The 23,741-nt window shown below is 38.7% G+C and overlaps 1 protein-coding gene across 1 annotated transcript; it reads right to left on the bottom strand.

Annotated features, from left to right (window-relative positions):
• Window positions 1–417: 417 nt before the first annotated feature.
• Window positions 418–15,152, bottom strand: LOC308554918 (uncharacterized protein; the record flags this gene model as incomplete). Its single annotated transcript, XM_081132598.1, has 10 exons — window positions 418–823; window positions 4,335–4,575; window positions 7,217–7,267; window positions 8,720–8,785; window positions 10,823–10,898; window positions 11,959–12,188; window positions 12,396–12,631; window positions 13,981–14,039; window positions 14,376–14,403; window positions 15,120–15,152. 10 exons carry the CDS (start codon window positions 15,150–15,152, stop codon window positions 521–523), a joined length of 1,323 nt encoding a protein of 440 aa, XP_080988724.1. The 3' UTR covers window positions 418–520.
• Between the last annotated feature and the right edge of the window lie 8,589 nt (window positions 15,153–23,741).

Raw genomic sequence — 23,741 nt, forward strand, 5'->3', positions numbered from 1 at the left:
GACAGGAGTCCCTTAAATAGTTCTGTGAAAGAGAAAAAAAGACTAGTTTTTAAAACCAAATTATGACACACAATTTCTGAAAAATGCGAACTATGTTACAAAGCATTTTAAATTCAGATCTTCCAGATAACCTTGGATTTATTATTTCTACACTTACCACATCCAAACTGGCACAGGCAAGAAAGAACAAGTGTGTCTTCCCTTCTTTACATTGCGCTGGTGTGGTTTCCTTTCTTTCTCATTTCCCTAATTTCAAATGTCCTTTTGCTTTCATGGGAGCTTTGGGGCAATGAATCATCATATTTATCTTTGTGGTATTCCTGAGAATCCCTTTTTCATTGCCCCAAGTCTACCTAAGTAGGTAAGTGGATACCTCAAAACATATTCTTTACATGTATTTTCTTTTTTTTTAATCAAGCCATCTGGTGAAAACCTTGCATCAGAAGTCAAACAGCACAGAATAGGAACAACTCCTTCCAGAGCCCGCTGTGGACTTTGTGAGGGAGCAGATCCTGGGCTGCTAAACATTCATTTTGCAGATCTGTTGGGTTCTCAGTTCATAGCATTCAACTCCCTGGCTGCTCAGCAGCTCCTTCTCTTCTGCTGCATCTCGAGCCTTCAACTGGGGGAAGTGGGCTAGAGAGGTGATGAAATCATAGTGCCGGGCCAGGCACCGCAGGTAGATGAGCATGTGCAGGGTGTAGGCCAGGACCAGCAGCAGGATCAGGGGCAGGGCCCGGCCAATCAGAATGGCTGGCGAGAAGGAAGAGGTACAGTCTCGGGCCTTGGCAAATTGTCCCCCCTTGATGGTAAAGCCTTGGCTCTGTCAGGAGAAAGAGAGGAGCTAAAGTGACTTGTCTCTCCTAAGATCTACTTCCCAGTGGAGCAGGGGGTTCTGGACCCTAATGAGACAAATTTAGATACTGTGCCCAAATTTGCTAAATAATTTAAACATGTGATCTAACAAATGTGGGTGTGCTTATGGGAAAGTGAAACTTAATTTTAAATCAAGACTGACCCAGGAACTCCTCTAGGATGTATGATTGTCACAATTAAGAGGCTCATGAAATTCAAGGCTCTAAAATATAACCTTTATCCTAAGGATCTACAGGAAAACTTCTTTCAGTCAGATTCTTAGGAATGTTCTCATTCATTTAAAACCATAACTGCTGCAGTGTCTCTAAAATTCAAACAGACTAAAAGTTTTATGTTTTAGTATAAACTTCACAAAGAATTTAAGTCTTAGTTCTGCTTTTGATTCTGTTGACAGAAATTAGACAGGAAAACTCTTATAAGGGAGATAACATGATTCCCAGTGACATAAGACATAGAAAATAATAAAAGCTAACACTTATTGAAGGTTTTTTATGTATCAGATGCTGCCTTAACTCATTTAATACTTGTATGAGGCTGTGAGTAAGTTACTATTCCATCCTATTTTATGGATGAGGAAACTGAGGCACAGAAAAGTTAAGTAACTTGCCCAGAGTCACACAGCATTAAGTGTAATAAGGTTATAATTCAAACCTAGGCAGTCTGGCTTCAGAGACACTTCCCAGTTTACTACCCCATAACTTCTGGCGTGTTCTGTCTTCTCCCTCCCATCATCACCTCTCCCTTTATCTGTTGTGCCCTACAGACTTGGTACTGTTTTTGGAAGGGCTGAATAGCAGCCCCTCCTTGCATCCTACCCAGAGAATAGAAAGGAAAGCTTTCCCATATGTGCAATGAAGTGGTTTAATTAGTTGGAACCAGGACAGGCTCAAATCAACAACTGGCCCTGACATCCAAATACTGTCACAATGAAAGAAACAAGGCTGCAGATCAACTACTCTGGAGGGAGCAATCTTTCGTGGAAGGCAGCCCCACGTGTAGCTGGCTTTTAGAATACAACCCTATACTGTGTTGCTTCACTCAGTCACCTAGTTAATTTTAAAGAAGTACATCAGGAAATTGAATTATCCATGAGTGCTTTACTGAGAATTCATTTTTATGACGTAAGTGGGCACAGTAGCATTTTCCATACTAAAATGACTGTAACCACTCATCATGCCACAGACCTTGGGGCCTTGCTCGCCAGATTGTGCTCTAGATCGAATCCAAAACAGCTTCTGAAGGAGTCTTGGCCTGGCTTCTGGGATCCTTGACCTGTCCCCTCTACTAAGAGGTAAAGTGGCCCAGTCTTCAGATTAGTGCCTGAGGAGTTAAGCTCCTCAATTACAAAAGATGGCCCCATTTGGTGCTGCAACTCCAGCCACACAGAGCGTCCTCACACTGACTGCCATGTAATCCTTAACAAGACTTGGTTGAATCAAACAGTATCTATGGAAATGCCTGAAAGATATGCTGTCCATCCAGTTTCTAGACTAGAGATCACACATACTCTGTATCTAGCCCACAGGTGAGTTTTGTTTGGCTCAGAGTTCTGAACATCCTGAAAATTTCCCATAAGAATCCAGATTTCTTGGAAGCCAAAGACCTAGCAACACTCAGGCTGCATTCCCACAAAGCAAAAATTATCTGTAGTTGAATAAAATATGCTCCTTGTGATGCTGACTACACTTTGCCACAGTCCCCAGCTGGCCTACCCAAGGCATCTACGCTTTATTCCTAGAATAAGCCAGATCAGCAAAGCTGCATTTGTGGGATGCAGCCTTCTGTACACACTCCCCGACCACCATCACCACCATCACCTCTCCCTGGACTGAGCCTGCATTCCTCCATATGCTTACATTGTGTTTTAACAACATCCAACACTGGGTTCACTGTAAGGCTGCTGCCCAAACGTTGGCACCTGTTGCACAACACCAGGGATGGCTGTACTGCTCACACATACATTTTCAGTAGTTTTTTGGACCTCATGAACATATAACTGGGTGTTTCTTTCTTCAGAGCCAAATTACTGAGCCACCTCCAGCCAGGGCGGACAGATGGTCTTGCGGTTTTGTGTACCAACCTCACCAGATCTAACTGATCTTTTCTTCCTTTGTTTTTATTAAGTCTCATGTCTTTGCCCATTTTGCAAAGTTACTTTTCTTGTAGTATATCTATAAGTCACCTTAAATCATTTCTGGAACAAGGTTGAGGCATGAATCAGTCACATCCTCTGTTCTAATTAGGTGAGATTGTATGTGAGTTACTCCTCATTTTCATTATTACCACCTCATCGCCCTTTCTGCCTGCTTCTTTTTAAGGGGCATACATATACATATTAAGATAAAATCATATATTTTAAAAAATATATTAAATATATATGTTTAATGTAGATATTAAAATGTCTTTGAAGCCAGACAGTCAGAATTCAAATTCTGCCTCTACCATTTACCAGTTGTATCACTTTGAAAAATTATGTAATCATCAGTGCTCCTGTCACCTCATAGGAAAAACAACTGCAACAGGGCTGACACACAGGGGATTCATAAGTAGCAGTTATTGTTAATCCACGCCTGACACAGTCCTGGTGTCGCTGCATATATTAGGCCATGAATTCTTTATATCCATTAAGATAGGTTGGAAACTGAGACGGTGAAGTAACTTGCCCAGTTGGCTGAGAAGTAATTGGAAACCAGGGCTGTCGGGTTCCGAAATGCAAACGCCTTGCCTACGCCAAACTGCCTCTCATCACCACACCTCTCCAAGCTGGGAGCAAGGGTTAAATATATATGTGAATTTCCACTTATATATGGGGAAGATTGGAAAATGCCCATAAAAGGGACAAGCCTTCCTGCTATTTCAGTGAGTTGCAAGAACGAGTTAAAGCTTGTTTCACAGGTGAACAGGACAGAAGAACTTGACAGATGTCTCGAAGCCTGAGATTCTGGCGGTGAAAAGGAACCTCTTATGCCCCCATGCCTTTCCCCAAATACTTTCAAGAGGATCTTTGAGATATTTTTGACTCCCTGGCTGACAGCTCCATTCCTACGCTAACTGCCAAAGCTGTCACTCACGCTACAGATGCACGTCTTATCTGCCCTGATAGGATCACTGCTCCACTCCCCGAAGGAAATAAAATAACTGCCCGATAGTTCCTCTCCCTAGAAGGCCTCTCACTCCAGGAAGCGGCAGTGGCTGCTCAGACTGTCCGCGTTCCTCCCTGACAGTCTGCTAGCGGCGGTAAACCTGGATGTAAAATCCAGAGGGGTGGGGTGCGCGGGAGAGGAAACGCTTTGGCCTACCCCGTTTCATACCTTAGAGTATAAAGACAAGAGATACTACTTTAAAGGCATCCGCTCCTCTTTCCCCTAACCACCCATGTTTCTGTTTCAGGTGTTTTCAAACAAACACTGAGCTTCTTTGGCACCAAATACACATGAGCACATGTTTTAGTTTATTACCTGGAGATCCACAAAAGTGACCTCCCACAGGCCTGACACATCCTCCATGTCGCTGGGCAACAAGAGGGCATCACACTGCTGTGGGCTGCTGACGCGCTGGCAGTGGCAGGAATAACTTGATGGAGCACATATGCCGGCTGCATTAAAAGTGGCTTGGATTGAATTATTAAAAATAATCTCAACCCGGTGCAAACTAAACCAGTTCTGCATGGAAAACTCGTTGTAATTGGTAAAGGTGAATCTGAAAATGATTATAAAACAGTATTACCCCCAAAGCACTTTTACATTTGCTGACATAGGACATCACCTAACAACAGTACAATCGCGCCCTCTTTTGTCAGATAGTAGAACTGGCTCAGAGAGAGTCTCACTTTAGTTCTGAACAACAGCTTCCTGCTGGCTGGGAATGAAAGCAAGAGACAGGGCAGCCCCCAAAAGTGAGCAATACTTAATTCCTACAAAAGGAGAAACACAAAAAGCCTGGCTTTTTTCTGTTTTGGAATCAACACTTGATTATTGCAAAAAATATTGAGAAAAACTTCAGTCGACATCAGTACAGAATTAGCTAAAGAAATAATGGTCATAAATAATAGTAATGGTTCTTACTATGTGTTGAGCAATCTTCTATGTTTATGTACATTTTATTTAATCTTCACTACAATACTAAAGATAGATAATATTATTACCTCATTTCACAGATGAGGAATCTAAGACACAGAGGGGTTAAATATATAACTTGTGCAAGTTCACTCAGAGAGTAAGTATTGGAGCTGGGCTTTGAACCCAATCTGAACACCAGAGCCCTGCCTGGCCAGAGTGGCTCAGCGGTTCAATTCCTGGTCAGGGCACATGTCAGGGGTTGTGGGCTCAATCCTCAGTAGGCGGAGTACAGGAGGCAGTCGATCAATGATTCACCTCATCTCATCAAGCATCTCATCATTGATGTTTCCATCTCTCTCCCTCTCCCTTTCAGAGAGAGCTCTGAAATCAATATATATTTTTTATAAAAAGACAGATTTTTTAAAAAGACCAGAGCCCTAATTCTTAGCCATTTTAGAATTGAATATTCTCCAGTCATAAACACATTATAATGTACATATGCCATGATCATTTTTCTCACTAAAAAAAAAAAAATTATGTGACTACATAGAAAAATATTCTGGAAAGACAGAGATCAAAATGTTAATGGTGGTTACAAATTGTGGTTGAATTATGGGTGATTTCCATCTTCTCCTTTCTATAGCTCAATATTTTGAGTTTTCTGTTATCAATGGACATATATTACCGTGTCTTAGCTTGGGCTCCTACAGAAGCAGGCCCTAAGAAAATATAAATGCAAGAAGTATTTTTGGAAGGTGATCCCAAATTAATTTGGCAATTTAGTCATTCAAAATATGTAGAATGGAGAAAAGAGAAATAACAAAAGAATGGAAGGCAGCCAAAAGCACACACTATATTAAGTGAGTTTCCACTGTGGTCAGCTGGGCCTTACTGCCCATGGGGAATCCTGGGAGCCACAGTAGAATGCATGCCCCTGAGTTATCACCAGAGGGTGAGGGACTGGGATATTTCCACACCTGTCAGTCACTGGTTGAGGGCTTCTGGGGGGGATGAGAGGCAGTAAGTCTGACTGGACAGAGAAAACTTTCAGACAAAGACAGACTGGCAACTGAAAGTTGAACTGATGGACTATAATGCTCTCAAATGGAAATGCCCAAGGGAACATAGATGGGGTACTGACAATGTCTGCCATATATCTTTATCATCAGAAAAAAATAATCATGAAGCTATTTTCCTTTTGGGAGAAAAGTGTGATTTGAATAAAAAATATTCATTTCTATATCAAACAGATATGTTTATGTGTTTGGTCACGTGAGATTCTGTTTTTCTTATAAAGTTTCTTGGAAAGGTGATGGCGTGGATTTTCTCAGTTATGGGCAGTGCAACATCGGTGTTCATTATACGCAGGCCAGTGTCTGAGGAGAGCTTTCCAAGGTTAAACGTGGTAAACATTAGGTTAATCAAAGCTGCCAAGTACAACATTCTTCCTAAGGAGTTTGTCTTCACAGAAACCTTAATATACAAATTTACACTGTGAATCTCCAAGAGGAGCACATGGTGTATGGTCTTTCTCAAACACGTTTGACCACATAATGCCTCTTCTGGGGAATCTCATTTCTTTACAGAGCAGTAGTTCATAGAGCACAGCTTAGGGAAGACTGCCCCTAACACATTCTGCTGGTTTTGCAAGTAATGTTAGACACAGCTGCTACCTCCACTAAAAAGCTGGTCTTATAGGAAGGGAAACATTATACTTTTATAAGAAAAAAATGTAATGCCTTAAAACTGCTGCCCTCTCCCCTTCCTCAGGGCAGTCCTCAACTGCTTGGATAAATCACTTTTGGCAGATGCACCCTTCCATACATCAACACAGAAAAATGTAGGCCTGTGTCAACTGTCTGCTGGGGGATTCAGCTAACGGACACTTTTTCATTATCATTAAATGATGTGTGATTCATAGTAAGGAGTCATATAGAAAATAACTTCAAACCGGATCCTCAGGCCTTGGAGCTTTAAATATATTTTATTCTTTGCTCAAATGAAAAGGGTCTCACATTCTCACATTCACATGCTCATGTGTCCTCTAGGTCCCAAACTGAGGAAACTACAGCTGCCTTAGTAAAAGCTAAAGAAAGCATTACTATAAGATCCCATCACACAACACCACTGGCTTCTCCGTGTAATTAGGTAGCTGTGATATTTCACATGTCACTGCTTAGCACAGAGCAGGCCTTTGGTACTTACATGCTGAATGAATAAATTATACGGAGTTAATCTGAAGTGCTGACCCTATGGAACTCCAGAGTGGTGTCCGTACCTACCTTATAGCATGACCTTTGGAATTTTCAGCATCATCAAATTTCAGAGACAACCTAAGAGAACAGAAACAGCACAGTCCATCAAAATAGAAATACCCCTTGCTTCACAATATACTCAAAAATCACCTCAAAATGAATCATAGACCTAAATATAACAACTAAAACTAAAAAACTTACAGAAGAAACAGAACATTTTTGCAATCTTGGGTAGGCAACGGTTTCTTGAAAAAACACAAAAGTCTGAACCATAAAAAATCGATAAATTGTACTTTATTAAATTCAAAAACTTTGCTCTTCAAAAGACACCATTAAGAAAACACAAAAGGCAAGCCAGAGAATGGGAAAAAACATTCATACCACATACACATAAAGAATTTGTATCCGGAATACAATAAATAGTAGTAACAACTCAATAATATGAAGACAACTTGTGCACGAAAAACAGGGGTTCTATGGAGAGTAACCTTACAGGGTAACCTGATCATAAATTCCTAAATGGGCACATCATGGTGGGCAGTCACACCCCGGGCATATGACTTGTTAGTAAAAGGTTTATCTTTGCCTTAAGCAAGCCCTGTCCATTGTTTCTGTGCATCTAAATTAACACACCTTTGAAATAAGTGTAACCACCCTCAAGAGAGCACACAGTCTTATTAAATATCCTGTCATCCAATCCCCACTTTGATTTCCCTCACCTCCATGGAACCTTTCTTATTTCCCTCCTAATTTCAAATACATAAAAGAAGCCTCAAAACTGTCCTTCTCCAGACCATTTGAGATTTGTTACCCAGCATACGTCGTCAGTTTGGCTCAAATAAACTCTTATCAAAATTCTCTACAGGTTTGAACATTTGTTACGTTAACAAAACCTAACTTAAAAATGGTCAAAAGACAGGCACTTCACAAAGGAAGATATACAAATGACCAATAAGTACATGAAAAGATGCCCTGGAGTCTCCACCGTCCTGAGCTCATTATTACTTGACACTAAACACATTCCTCTAAGGAGGAAAATCTCATACTAACCCCGAGGCTTATCTTTTAACCCAAGTCTCAGTAAAAGGTGTCCAGAAATTACTAACCACGCAGAAACAAAAATATTTTCTCTGCAGTCCACACTGACCATAGCAGGTGCCGGTGAAGGTGTGACGCAGCTGGAACTCCCGCACGATGACAGGGGAAGTAAATGCACACACATACATCAGAACTGACCTAACTGTACGTCTTTATAAGTGCCTTTAGTGTATTTCATTTACATTTCAACCACTTTAAAAAACAGTGTGGCAGTTTCTTAAAAAACTAAACATATACCTACTATGTGCTCCAGCCATTCACTCCTAGGAAGTTACCTAAGAGAAATGAAAATATGTGTTCCTACAAAGACGTACATGACTGTTTACAGCAACTTTATTTGGAAAGTAATCTAAAAACTGCAGGGAAAACTAATTTCCATCAGAGGTAGATGGATAAAAAAGTTGTGGTGTCTGTAAACAATCGTGCACTTACCACTCAGCAACAGAAAGGCGCATACCCTTCATACGTGCAACAGCAGAGGCTATCAACATCACCATGCTAGAGGGAAAAGATGTACACTATACAGTTATATTTATATCAAATCTAGAAAGCGAAACTAATCTGTAATGGCAGAAAACAGATCAGTGGTTCCCTGGGGAGGTGGGAATGGCAGGAGTGAGGGCTTACAGAGGAGCACAAGAAAACTTTTAAGGGTGATGGAAATGTTTGCTACCTTGACTGTGGTGATGGTTTCATAGGTATACACATATGTCAAAACTGCTAAATCGTACACTCTTTATAAGTACTGTTTAGTGTATTTCATTGACATTTCAATAGGTTGAAAATAGGAATGATAAAAAGCTAAATAAATTGAAAGTAAAAAAATATAAAAAATTTTAAATGCACAAAGGATGACAATGCTATGTGACATTATAATGTATAGAAGTTATCTCAATATACATTATAAAGCCCCAATAAAGCAATAAAATGTCTAATTAGAGGCTTTAAAAACACCTTACATATATAATCTCATTAATGTGCTTCTACTTATCAAGAAATAGAAATGTCAGTGATTGAGCTGAAGTTATTTTAATACTATTTATGGAAAAAAGAAAAAAAGGGAGGAGTATTTAAAAATAAACTTTATAAGTTAAATTACTAACAGAAATATTTTTATTTTCTAAGCTTAGCCACATTAGATAGACTCATTTACAAATACTTTACAAGCTAACTCACTCAGTAAAGCAAGTTTTCAGCAATATTTTGATAGTCTGTTACAAATTACTAAAAATATTTTAAAGAACTAAAATGCATTTCTTGAATAGTACTTTATAAACTGACTGGTCACTTATTATAACAGAAATTTCTCTAGTTCTTCCAAGGAATGAGAATAGCTTACTTACACATAAACTAGCTCTACAGCTAACAAACTAACCCTTAAAGCAAAGCCATGCTGAAACCACCGTGATCTCTGACCCCTCTCCTGATGGAGCAGCTCAACGGCCTCCACACTTCGGACACACCAGAGCTTTCTCCAGCAGTCCTGGTTTCAGTGAAAGTTGCTAACATGCTCCGCTGCAGAGTAAAGAACGTGAGGTCTGATTTCAACAAAGCAAATTCAACAACCATTCAGTGAGCATCCTTTAAGTGCCAGGCACTACACCATAAACTGTAAACACGAAGAAGAAATACAGCCTAGCGAGTCACTCAGTAACTCTTCCAAACTCCCTACCCTCCCATGTATAGAATGGATTCTGAATTCTTCAGACTATAATTGCCTAAATTCAAAATACTGACAGATGCTGGGATTGTGCTCTATTTGTAGGGCTTTGACTATTTAACGAGACTTCCACAGGAAATCTATCTGCCAACAATTTGCCTTTCCCTGAACATTGTGATTCCAAGCGCTAAAACATGGTCATCTTTTTTTAATCTGTGCTTTTGACCTTACATGATTATGTCTTTGCTTAGGCTTCTTCTTTTAGCAACTCCCTTTCTGGTTCTTGAGAACATGAGATTCTAACCAGCACAGCAAAGGCATCTCACTTGCCTGTGCCATTCTTAGGAACCAAGTACAAAGTCTCAGCAGCTAGTCCTTGACTACCTTACATCCTGGGGAGCCTCCCTCTCATCCCCTTGGGTGGGCTCTCCAGAATGCCTGCACACTCGCCTGAGCAGGGCTCCAGGAAGTAGATGCTGCACACTAAGTAACTGTCCTGAGTACAATTCTAGGGCAATGACCAAGAAGAAAAAAGCCAGGTTCCCCCCGCCCAATCATTAATGTGTGCATTGTGAAAACCAAAACTTCTCTAGGCCTTTCAACCAGGCAACTAGACACTATTTACTCTAGTTATCAGCATGTTAGGAATGTCTTCTAACATAGCACTTGACAAGTGTTCAAAGTTCTCATGCATACATTTCCTTATTTGATTTTCACAACCTATGAGGTAGGGCCGAGAGAGAGGAGGTAAAACGTCATTGTTAAAGGTGTTTTAGACCCCAGCACTATGACCATATAAGCTGTATAATCTTAGCAAGTTTTCTATCCTTTAAGCACCTTGATTTTCTCACATGGAACATGTGAAATAATAGTACCTGTGAGTTGGGGACTTATTCACAATAGTATTGTGAGGAATATCAAACATCACCCTGTGAAGTCCTTGCCCGATACCTAGCCCATAGTAAGTGCTCAGCGGATGTTAGTTACAATTAATAAATGCCATCATCTCCATCTCACAGACAATGATCATACAATGACTCCAGTTTGTGAAGTCACAGAGCTCACTTGCAGAACTGGGCTTAGAAGCTAAGTTTTCCGTCTGTGGGATCCCAGTGATATTACAGTTTCTAAAGCAAAAAGCTGTGGTGCCCGGCTCTTCCCCACAGATATCCTCAGGTCAGGATAAATGGAATCAAGAAGGGTTAGTCAGCCATGGACAGGCAAGATGATCCCCAGGCAATGAGCCTCTCTCCAAGCAGCCAACTGCAAATAAAGAGCACTGTAGGGAACTGATTAGCCCCTGAGGAAAAAGTGCTAAACTCTCAGCAGTGCTGGAGTCTCCAGTAGTCAGGCTGTCACAGAATAAACAGATCTGGGAGGACTCCGGATGCTTAGGCTTAGAATTCCCTAGTTCCCTAATAAGAGAGTTATTCTGAACAACAAGATACTTCCTAAGACTTGTAATATAACTTGTAAGTTTATATTAAAATAAGCCATTTTATCCAACATCAAGAATTTTTGAATGAGTAGTTCAGGAATAAAAAAGTGTTTGCAGCCAAAGTATATAAATATAAAAAGCGCACACACACACACACACACACACACACACACACAATGTTATGGTTTACACAAGCATTCTGCCCATCTAAACTAGGCCAGAAAAGGATCTTCCAAAAGCCTCCATTATACCAGTAAATACTGAAAGCAAGGAGGTTTATAGGAAATAAGAGGGACATGCCAGACTTCCGCCCCCTGGACCAAAACAAATACAAGCAAAAAATTTTGCTTGGGTGACTGAAAAGCAGAGAAAGGCATTGGCAATTGATTTCCTCTTCGAAAGGGGTATGTGTTTAATCTGCTTATCTCAAATCAAACGTAATTATTCTAATCATTTTGAAATGTCCTAAGAATTCTCTGACATTTGGCCATTCAAAGGTACCCTAGTATATCTTCAAACAGACAATGTTCCACAACTTCAGGACACTCCCTAGAATCAAGTATCTGCACTAACCAGAGTCAGCCTTCTCCATTTCACCCACTAGAATACGTGACTCTGCTCTGTGATTTGAAATTTCCTCCCTGATGAGACCAAAGTAGTTCTGACACTTCACATTTGGAGTGGATACCACTCCTGGAATCCTTTTCTCTTTTTCAGAATGAGCTTGAGAACCTTCATTTTTCAGAGCTCTGATTTCCCACAAGGTATTGTAACAATCAGCTAAAGGGTTCAGAAGAAAATTGCTGAGAAGAAAAAAAAAGAACAAATTTTTTTAAATTAATTTTGGACTTGGTCTTCCATTGCAGAGATTAAACATTTCCTCACAGATGTGTGTCAGGTCATGTACAAAGGAACCTACTTCTTTTTTCTGAAATGACAGAAAACTGGACCACCCAGTTAATAGGTGACAATCACCCTAAGGGCTTCATCTAGTGAAATGGTCAACTTACTTGGCACTTTCTTCACTGCAATTTGAGTTGTTAGCATCCACTGTTGCCTTCTGGCCAAAAGCTTCCTCTGTAAGATCCAGCCAGGTCTGGTTCTTAAACTTAATTGTTATTCTTTTGGCCCAAAAGAGAATGCAGGGAATTCCATCCATGGAGACATTAACCGGGCTATCATGGCTGAAGGTATTCCAAGGTTCTTTTTCTAAATGCCCTTGTCTGCTCAGATTTTGGTTCAGGGCCTAATTAATCAAATAAACAAAATAAGAGGTAAATTTATTTCCACAGTACAAAATGCTTTCTGGAAGCAAAAAGGCTAATTCACAACCTACTGAAACTCTGACCTCTAGCTCCAGAGTCCATACTATTGTGGGGCAAAGGAGATGAATGGACCAGATCATAACAAGCCTAAAATGACATTATCAATATAGACTTTAAAAAGTCACTGTACTGGGGCAGAAAGCAAGGATGCAGATTTTTAGGGCCTTGAAACTATCTGTATAATGTTGTAATGATGAATAGATATCATTATATATTTGTTAAAATGCATAGAATATACAACACAAAGAGTGAATCTTAATGTAAACTATGGACTTCAATGAATAATAATTTATCAATATTGCCTCATCAATTTTGACAAGTGTACCACACTAGTGAAAGATGTTAAATATAGGTAAAATTGGAGTGAAGAGGAATTGAAGGGGTATATGGGAACCTTCTGTATTTTTGTTCAATTTTTCCTGTAATCCTAAAACTACTTTTTTAAAAGTCTATTAATTTTTTTTAAAATTCACCATGCCACAATACTAATAGCAGTAATATCATCAGAAAATAAAACTGTAAGAACCCAAATAATGTAGGACTTTAAATAAAGAAATTAATATGTTAAAGGAAACAAGAGCTTTTTAGAAATCAAGCATAATTGTCCAGACCATTACATCTAACAGAGCAGTCTTCAATACTGGAAATGTGGCCAGTGTAACTAAGGAGCTTCACTTTTAATTTTACTTAGCATTATTTCATTTGAATTTGAATTTAAATGCTATACGTGGCTAGTGGCTACTGTCTTGGACAGTGCCAGCTCCAGATCACTTAATATAGATAAACAGACAAACTAGTATTCTACCATCATTCTAATTCTTAGGAAAGCTTTGCTGATTTCCAGGAAGCCTAAGACAAAGCACTTTAGTACCTGACTCTGGAGGTCACAAAGACAGGGATACTGTATATCTGAAAGAAGATCCACTTATCTAGATAACTATTCCATACTAATTATTCCAGTGTAAGTTCAAATAAAAGAGAAATTTAACAGGCAGCAGCAATCCAAGCTTCCTGTAACTAAAAAAGGGTTTTATAGTAATCCTGTCTAGAAAGCAACAAAAGTAAAACTAAATATTGTAATAAAAATATAAGAGAAGTGAAACTTTAGTTTTTCTCAACTATAAGATAACATAATACATTTCCCCCAGCCAAAGTTCCAGCAAGAATTTTATTTATTAATAGAATTATTTAGATTTTCACAGTGGCTCTGACTTGATTGAAATGTTTAGAATTTTTAAAGATATAATCTAGTTTCCTAACATAGCCATACCTGTGTGATTGGTATTGTGAAATTCTGGATAGGTTTCTTAATTCCATTATTCTGTTGATCTGTCAAATAAATGAAAGGAGTGCAAAGGCTAAATGTCATTGGTTGATTCATGAAATTCAATGACAATAATATGCTAAGCACTTTTAGTTCAAAATTTAGAACACACAAGTTTAAGAGATTGTGACATGAGAGACTCCTGATGCAAGCACCAGTGTTCAGGGAAGGTCACCACAGATGAAACTCTTCCTCAACCCCCCAAGGAATCATAGGAGCAATGCTATGTCTTACCACTCTTTATAACCACTTCTTTATTTGAAGGTGTTAGAGACCCGAAACAAAAAAATAGGAATTAAAAGATGCTGAACAAATATCTACACTTTAGATTTTAGTCCAACCTGCATGGCTCAACAGTTGAGCATCGACCTATAATCCAGGAGATCTCAGTTCGATTCCCAGTCAGGGCACATGCCCGGGTTGCGGGCTCTATCCCCAATCGGGGCATGCAGGAGGCCGCTGTTCAATGATGACTCTCCCAACATTGATGTTCCTATCTCTCTTTCCCTCTCTCTTCTTCTCTGTGAAATCAATAAAGATATATTTTTAAAAAAAGAAATATATTCCCAGAAGTAAAATTGCTGAGTTATAAGATATACGCATATTATCATGAAATACTGCAAACACAACCAAATATAAACAGAAAAATATGACACACATCCCCAAGTACTGGTCCCCAGCATCCAGCTTTAGTAATTATCAAGTCATAACCAATCTTGTTTCACCTATAAGTTCACCCCCTTCCTCTCCTTGGTATTATTTTGAAGAAAATATCATAAATCATATCATGTAGGTATATGTTTCTGAAAGAGAAGAACTTTCTAATGTAGCAGCCCAATTATATCTAGAAAACATTAATAATTCTTTAACATTAAATATCATGTCAGTGTTTAAATCTGCAATTGTGTCACATTGGATGCATTTGTATGGTATAATGCCACATGGAATTCAAAATTACTCAGACCCTTTTCCAGTAAGAAGGATCTCTATAATATCTGAAAAGTAATCTAGAGTTCTAGGCTTGCAGTGGCTGGTGCCATATTTTTTATTTACCAGGTATTCCAGCGCAAGTCTCCCAAGCGAACCTTCATGAGGGTGAAGGCGAGCAGCCCTTTCATGGTTCTACTGAGGATGACGCCACATTCCCACCATGGCCTGTGAGGCCCTGAAAGAGCAAAGCCTGCTGCTGCGCTCACCTCCTTTCTCCTCTCCCGGTCAGCCCCAGCTACACTGGCATTCTTAGTTCAGTCCCGAGGGCTTCAGGCTCCCTCTTCTCTCCTAAAAGTCTCAGAGCCCCTGTTCCCTCCCCCTGAAATGTTCTCCACCCTCTTCCTTCCGTCTCCTGCTTATTCCCCTGCGCCCCCCAGATCACAGATTAAATATCACTCTTTCAAGAACAGTGTCCCTAACTCCTCAGACTAGTTCCGATCCCCCTACTATAAGTCCTTATAACCTCCTATACTTCGCTTCCACAGCATGTTTCACAGTTTCTTTGTAATGATATTCATTAACGAGCACCTCCTCCACTAAATTTAAAGCTCCATGAAGGCAGAGGCTACATCTGTTTTCTTCACCATTGTAGACCCAGCACCTAGCAAAGTTCCCAGCTACTTAAAAGTACCAAGTATTAAAAACATATGTGTTATGTCCATGAGTAATGAACTAACAAATTAATGAATAAACAAGCTCTGAAAGGGAAGTGGAAATGAGAGATCCACAGGATGCTCTGTGAGAGGGAAAAGATTTCCTTTTTATTCAAGTATAGACCCAAATTTGAGGAAGAAATGTGTAAACAAAAAATGACAACCCCTACTCAATCTATGCTTAGGAAACATATAATACACTCATATGTTATTATGATATTATATACATAATACAAACTTATAATACACTCATCTTCCTAGAGACTTAAGAACAGTAGAGTTGAAAATATTTTAAATTTCAGATCCATAATTTGAAAGCACATTCACAAAACAGCAACTGTTGTTTTCATCATAATGAAATAACATGCCATATTACTAGACTCAAATGATCATTGATTTATGTGATTTCTAGGGTTCCTTCTGAAGCTAAGATTATTTAAACCCATTAACCTTGCTTCAAAAACAGAAGTGGGATTTTTATAGTTCTTGGTGTACATTTTATTATTCATTTCTGTATAAACCATGGGAGGAAACATTGCTAAGCTTTAATCACCTAAGGAGTGAGGTCACTTATTATTACAAAGTGAACCTAAAGTAAGTACTAATTCATTTGGAAATAAAGAGGGAAAACAAAAAATTTCTGTGCTTATAGTTTTTATCAGCTGGTGACTTAAGAATTCTTTAACACAAGTTTTGGCAGATCACCCTGCTTGCTGCTATCCTTTGTGCTCAGACTAAATTCCCTGATGCATTTGTTGAAATGGCACATAATAAGTAATTAGGAGATATGTCATAAGTTAATTGCTATTCAGGTTCTGAATATTATTCCTTATAAAAAATCTCTGTGTTCCCTTAAATGGTATGGAAAGAAGCCAAAAGGACAGAGAAAACAGAAATACAAATTTTGCTTGTTAATTTTAAATAGCATGTATTCCACACAATTACCGTCTCCTACCAGTTAAAATTATTTAACACCTTTTCTTTGAGGGACAGGCTATACATTTCTGAGGTTTTAAATATTTTCCTTATTCTCTTCTCACATAATAATGGCAGGAAAAACTGTGAAAATAACATTTACTTGTAAGTATAAAAGAAACCTGAACACTGATTTGAGTAGTTTTTTCATAGATATATACTTTGGTACATAATGCAAATGTCTCTTGGGTATTTTGAACAAATTACTCTCCCCTCTTATACTAAAGATTATGTCTTTATCTCTTTATAATCGCTAGTTCAACGATTTTAGTAGCTGCTGAATTATCTCACCTAGTATATCCATTTGTAATTGTAAACAAATGTAGCTATGCAACAATATAAAAAATATATAGAACCACTACATTTCACACTGACACTGAAGCTCACAGACGCATGCACTAAAAGATACACAGTTACTCACCTTACAGTCTTCCTAGCAAACATCTGGTCCAAAGTTAATGAAAACCCCATGCCAAAAAAAATAAGTGAAAAACTAAACAAGGTTTTTCTTCCCATCAAGAAATGAATCTGTTTCTTCAAACCAAGCACCTCTGGTAATTCATAAATGGAAACAGAGCAGAGGCAGTACTTTTCATGCCACGTGACTGACAACATATTCCACCAGTAAAAAGGCAGTGTTCCCAGGATGTATTATGTAGGGGGAGGGTAAAAGGAGGGTCCGCCACTGCTTGATGTGGAGTACAGAGTGAAACCAATGGGTCTATTTAGGTCATTGGTTACTCATCTCAATGAAAGATTATTGGGGAGCAGATTTTTTAGAAAAAAATCTGCCATTTAAGCTCTTTTTAGAAATTGGCATTGTTTTTACTCTTTAACTCTTCATAAGAATCTCATACTATTTTGCAGGAAGCTATTAAATTCTCAAAAATCCAAGAACTATACATTATTACATGCATTTTCAGGTCAGTAAAAGAGTGAAAATCCTGAATCTTACCTACTTTTACTTATGTGTCCAAGTTCACACTTTCCTTTTGCCTTCATGACTCTCCACTCGCTGAGAAGCATGAAATGTAATAGTAAAGAACACTGGCTTTGGAGGCAGACAGCACTTGAGGGCATTTCCAGCTCCAGCCCTGACTAGCTATCTGATATTAGGCAAGTTCCTTTTCCTCCTGAGCCCAGCTTCCCCATCTGCAGAGTGGGGACAAAAGTACTTAACTCAGTCCTGGCTGGTGTGGCTCAGTTGGTTGAGTGTCGTCCCATTAGCCTCGAGGTCACCCATTAGACTCCCGTCAGGGCACATGCCCAGGTTACAGGCTTGATCCCCAGTAGGGGGCGTGCAGGAGGCAGCAGATGGATGTTACCCTCTCACGTCCATGATGTTTCTCTCCCCCTCTGCCTTCTTCTCTCTCTAAAATCAATAATAAAAACATATTTTAAAAAAATAAGTACTTAACTCAAAGAATTGTTGTGAAGATTAAATGAGGCCCTGAATAGCCAAATCTATTTGGAAAAAGAACAAAGTTGATGGCATCACACTTCCTGATTTCAAAATACACTACAAAGCTGGAGTAATTAAAACAGTACACTACTGGCATAAAGACAGATATGTAGGCTAATAGAACAGAATAGAAAGTCTAGAAATAAGGGTGCCAAGAACACACAATGGGGAAAGGATAGTCTCTTCAACAAATTATGCTGGGAAAACTGGATATTCACACATTGTTTGCTGGTAGTTTTTATCACGCGCTCTACTACCAGTCAATGTAAAATGTATAAATACATTTCCCGCCTACAATGTATTCACATGCCAAACGAGGATATTAGATCCTTATCTTGTACCATACACAAAAATCAGATCAAAATGGATTAAAGACTTAAAACCTAGATAAAATACAGAACACCCAGTTAAATTTGAATTTCAGATAAACAACAAATAATTTTAATAATAAGTATATCCCATGCAATATTTGGGATATGCTATACTAAGTAATCATTTGTTATTTATCTAAAAATTCAATTTAACTGGACATCTTGTATTTTTATTTGCGAAATCAGGCAATCCTAGTCTTAGGGACTCTCCAATAGTCAAGTTTTAATGTGCATACAAATCACAGGAGATTTTATTAAAATGTAAATTCTCATTTAGCAGTCCGGAGGGGGGGAGAGGGGGGAATGAGCCTCTTTGTTTCTAACCAGCTTCATAAACAGGTGAAACTGGTTTTAATAATACACAAGGTGGGTCAAAAGTAGGTTTACAGTTGTGAGTATGTAAAACACAGAGTTTATTCTTATATTATTATGTATTAATTATTGTAATATTTTCCATACAAACAACTGCAAACCTACTTTTATTCCAGCCTGTATTTTATTTAACCTGATACCTCTTAAATACGATTTCAAACATAATTAATTTTAAAAATTATTAATGAGACATTTTATCTTCCTTTTCTGTCCTAAGTCTGAAATCTGGTGTATAATTTACACTTATACACATCTCAGTTCCGACTAACCAAAATTTCAAGTGCTCAGTAACATGTGGCTAGTGGCCACTGTATTGGTCAGTGCAAATACAGAACATCTCCAGCTGCCAGAGCAGTTCATGGACCCCATTGTAGCAGAAGCAGTGTTTGATCACATTGCTGCCCAAATCCTAGTCAGGAGGAGGTGGGAGCCCAAGCCCAAGCTGATCCTGGACGCTGATAACGATGGTTCTGTGAACACTTAGAAACCTTAGTGCTAGTCCTTTAGGTCTCATCATATAACAACTTGTCATGGAAATATGCTTCAGTTATATTTTTATGTACTCATATATAATTTTTTTTATTTTAAATCAAGTACCATTTTAATATATTTTATGACTTGATGATCCTAAAATTTTGATATTGCATTCCTTCTGTTGTTGCAGTTTTCTTCCACTTGGTTAAAAATATTTAAGGCAAATATTTAGTAGCTACTAGGTTTCACACATGTATTTTAAATAGAAGTCACAGTTAAGATGTGATTGTCTGAGAATAGCTCATCTTGTGACTTTGGAGAAGAAGAGCAATGACAAAAATGCTAATATGATAGCTTGCAGGCTGTAAAGCACTAGGGTATCACCTGCCTGGCATTGTACCTGCCTGTTTGGATGGCAGAGCAGTGGGTTTCATTTCAGGAGAGAAACCCTGAGTTTCCAAAGCTATAAGCAAACCTGCTGTTTGTTGCAAAGGAAGACACCATTTCTACCTTTCAAGGCTGTTCACTAGACAAACATTCTAAAGATATCACAGAACAAGTAGTTGGTGACTCGCTCATAAGAAATGCAGAAAATGCACAGGCACATGCAAAATATCCCCGTAACAGTCTCCATGAGGGAAAAGGAAGTTGTACATGCATATTGCCTTCTTTTCAATTGAAAATACCTTGAGTTTGCTTCATTTTCTGACTTACCATACATTACTAAATGAAATGCTACCTGAAATTTTGAATATCAAAATTTATCTTCCCATTATCATATATGACCATATGAAGTTGTGTTCTCATGGGGGGAATATCTGCCATAAAGAGCATCTAGCATTTGCCAGACCACGGTCTCTATTCATCCAAATGCTCTCAGACAGAAAATCATATTGGTCAAACATTCCAATCATTTATAATGGTCTTTGCACACTAATTCAAAGTCCAAATTGATCCACCTCCTACAAAGCCCTGCAGGACATGGTCTTTGCTGGTCTCTGTCACCTCATTTTATGCCAGCCTTTCTCCCCACCGTGCTCCAGGACATTGGCTGGCACTCAGCTTCTCAACGCCCTCCACATGCCAAGATTTTTTGCACCTCAGTGACTCTGCACATCTTGCTCCCTCTGAGGGGATCTCTGCTAACTTTCCCTGCAGTCACTACTTGTACTGAGACCTTTATTTTCTTGTTGCTTATTTACAGTGCATTTCCTCACCAGAAGGCCTGCTCCATGAGGGCAGGGACTATGTCTGATTTACTGAAACAAACCTAGAGGCTAAGATGCTGCTGGTCCAAGTTGGTGCTCAATAAAAGGTACAGAATAATGTCACATAATTAATTCCCACTTCATGCCACATGGTTGTGACTCCCAGGGCCTAAATATTTAGGCAACTGTAACTAAAATAATCAGCTAATTCAAGTATTCCATCAAATTCAGTAGCTTGAAAATGCAGATGGACATACCCAAGTGACATCAGTTCATCAGCAAAATACCATAGTATATGTACTTCTTGCTCCTTGTTGAGGGGGTATGACTCTGTGATGGTTAATTTTATGTATTAACTTGACTGGGCCATGAGTTGTCCAGATATTTGGTTAAACATTATTCTGGGAGTGTCTCTGGATGTTTCTCAATAAGATTAATATTTGCATCAGTAGACTAGGTAAAGCAGATTGCCCTTCATAATGCGAGTGGGGGGGCCTCATCCAATCCCTGAAAGTTTGAATAGAAAAGATGGAGTAAGGGAGGTGTCACTATCTCTACCTGTCCTGGAGTAGGGACATCAGTCTTCTCCTGTTTTCAGACTCAAAACAGGACTACAGCTACACCATTGGCTCTCCTCACTCTCCAGCTTGATGACTACAGATCTTGGGACTTCTCAGCCTCCGTAACTGCATGAACCAATTCCTATAATGAATGAATGATGGATGGGTAGATGGAAAGATGGATGGATGAATAGATATATAAATAAATAAATATCTCCTATTGGTCTTTTCCTCTAGAGAATCCAGACTAATGCAGACTCTTTATCAAGTTCAAAGCCTAACTGCTGCCATGATTTCTACCAATTTTCATCACATCAACTTCTGAGTTAATTAGAACCAAGTTAGTAAATGAAATACTTGTGTTTTTGATTTAAATGTTAATGTTTCTTACTTTAGATTCCCTTTTGACTTCTTGGAACATGGATAATGTGTCCACCAGATTCTTACACCTCTCCAGAGAGTGAGATTCTAAAACTTAATAGTCCATGGAGTGAATAAAAGTATCTTGCTTTCCCCGGTGAGAAAAATTACCTTTCATTTCCTATAACTCAAAGGTCCCTGCTGAAATAGAAGCCTATGTTCATTGTTTGGTTTTCAGCCAAGTTAGAGAAGACCTGGAAAATAAGTTAATATGCATATAAAAATGATAACTCCCTTCCACAAGCTTCACAAACGGCAGCAGAGAACAGCACTGTCAGTTCCCCCTAGACCCTACACAGAAGTTTAATTATAATAACAAGATTTAAAGACCAGGCCTGAATATTAGTAAGATTATATGGCACTACATACATATTTCTTTAGTTCCACCATTGAATAGATATGAGGAGAAATAATCAGTGTACCAAAAAGTAGCTAAAATGAGAGGATAAGAGATCTCATTCATTTTGGATAGAGGAAAAATTATGTTTAATAATTTAATCAGGTAAAATGGAGCACTCAACGTTTTTCAGTAGTAGTTATACAGAGCATGTAACCATCGGTCTAACCCTTACTGCTCCTTCTTACTCACTTAAAGCTGTTATTTTAACTTGTAAAATTTCCATCACAACTAATGCCTCAATTTTTATAGCTAAAGCAACTAGGAATCATTTCTAACTATTCTAAATGCTCCAATATCAATTGTCAACATTGTTAAAACCTTTGGCTCTTCTTGGTAAAAAGCTAACTTTCCCCTTATACAGTGCAAAGAATTGGCATCAACCTTGACCTAAGCCTCCCCATCAACCGATCTAACTTCAAAGGACCAATCTTTCTTCTTAGTTGAGGGGGGTAGGTTCTGAGAGAAATCAAATAATACCCTAATGCCTCACGTGAGTGCTAAACCAATAGAAACAAAACTAGGAGTAAGACAAGTGGAGATCCAAATACCATCTTTATTACTGTGAAAGGCCAGAATGGAGGGCAAAGTTCAGTGCAGGAACAAATGGATTGTAACTGAACCCCTTTTCCCAGAAGACAGACGTGGCAGACTATCCTGGCAGCACTGGACTCTCAACAGGGAAGAGAAGCCTGCCCCAGAACAAACGGAAATGTGTGCTCAGTGGGCAAGCTGGGTCCCCACAAGGAAAAAAGGAAGAGTGGAATGAACATGCCTAGATTATTTTTCCTAAATTTACCACAGATGTCACCCTCCTCACCTGGCTTGGAATGAGTTAACTGGCAGATAAATAAGGAGTTACACTAATTAAACTCCTTCAACTTGGAAGAAAACACAAGGAAAGAGGGAAACTTGTTCTCCTTCTTGTATTCCCTCCTCCAACATTTTGGGCACTACCAAACAGTATTCTTTTGTGACAACGTGTGTACCAGTTTTCATACACCTGAGTAACCCATGGACATGCAAGTTATAATAAGAATACTTTAGTCTTGCCCTGACCTGTGTGGCTCAGTTGGCTAGAGTGTCATCCTGGACACCAAAAGGTGGTGGGTTCCATTCCCGGTAGGGGCACATAACTAGGTTGCAGGTTCAATCCCCAGTTGGGGTGCTTATGAGAAGCAACCGATAGATGTTTCTCTTTCTCTCTCCCCCGCTTCCTGTCTCTCTCTCCCTCCCTGTATCTAGACTAAATGGAATTAAACTAGAAATGAACAACATAGATATTTGGAAAATCCCCAAATATTTAGAAATTAAATACCAATTCTAAAAAATCCATGGGTCAAAATGAAAATCAAAAGTGAAATTAGTAGATGTTTTGAACTGAATTAAAGCTAAAATGTAACAAACCAAAACTCATGGGATACAGCAGACGCAGTGCTTAGAGGAATATTTATACCATTAACTATATTAGAAAAGAAAAATGGGATCAAATCAATGACCTAAGCTTACACTTTAAAAAAGTAGAAAAAAATAACAACTATAAATCCAAGGCAAGAAGGAAGTAAATAATAAAGACAGGACCAGAAATCAATGAAATTGAAACAGAAAAACAATAGAGAAAATCAGTGAGACCAAAAGGGGTTCTTTGAACAGATCAATAAAGATGAATAAACTTCTAGCTGACCAAGAAAAAAAGAGAGAGAAGACATAATTTACCAATATCAGACATCCCTATAAATCTACAATATTAAGAAGATTATAAAGAAATATTACAAGCAACTTTATGCCCATAAACTTAACAAGTTAGAGTAAACAGACAAATTCC

Source organism: Miniopterus schreibersii (genome assembly GCF_964146895.1).
Source record: "Miniopterus schreibersii genome assembly, chromosome: 3".
Lineage (NCBI taxonomy): Eukaryota > Metazoa > Chordata > Mammalia > Chiroptera > Miniopteridae > Miniopterus > Miniopterus schreibersii.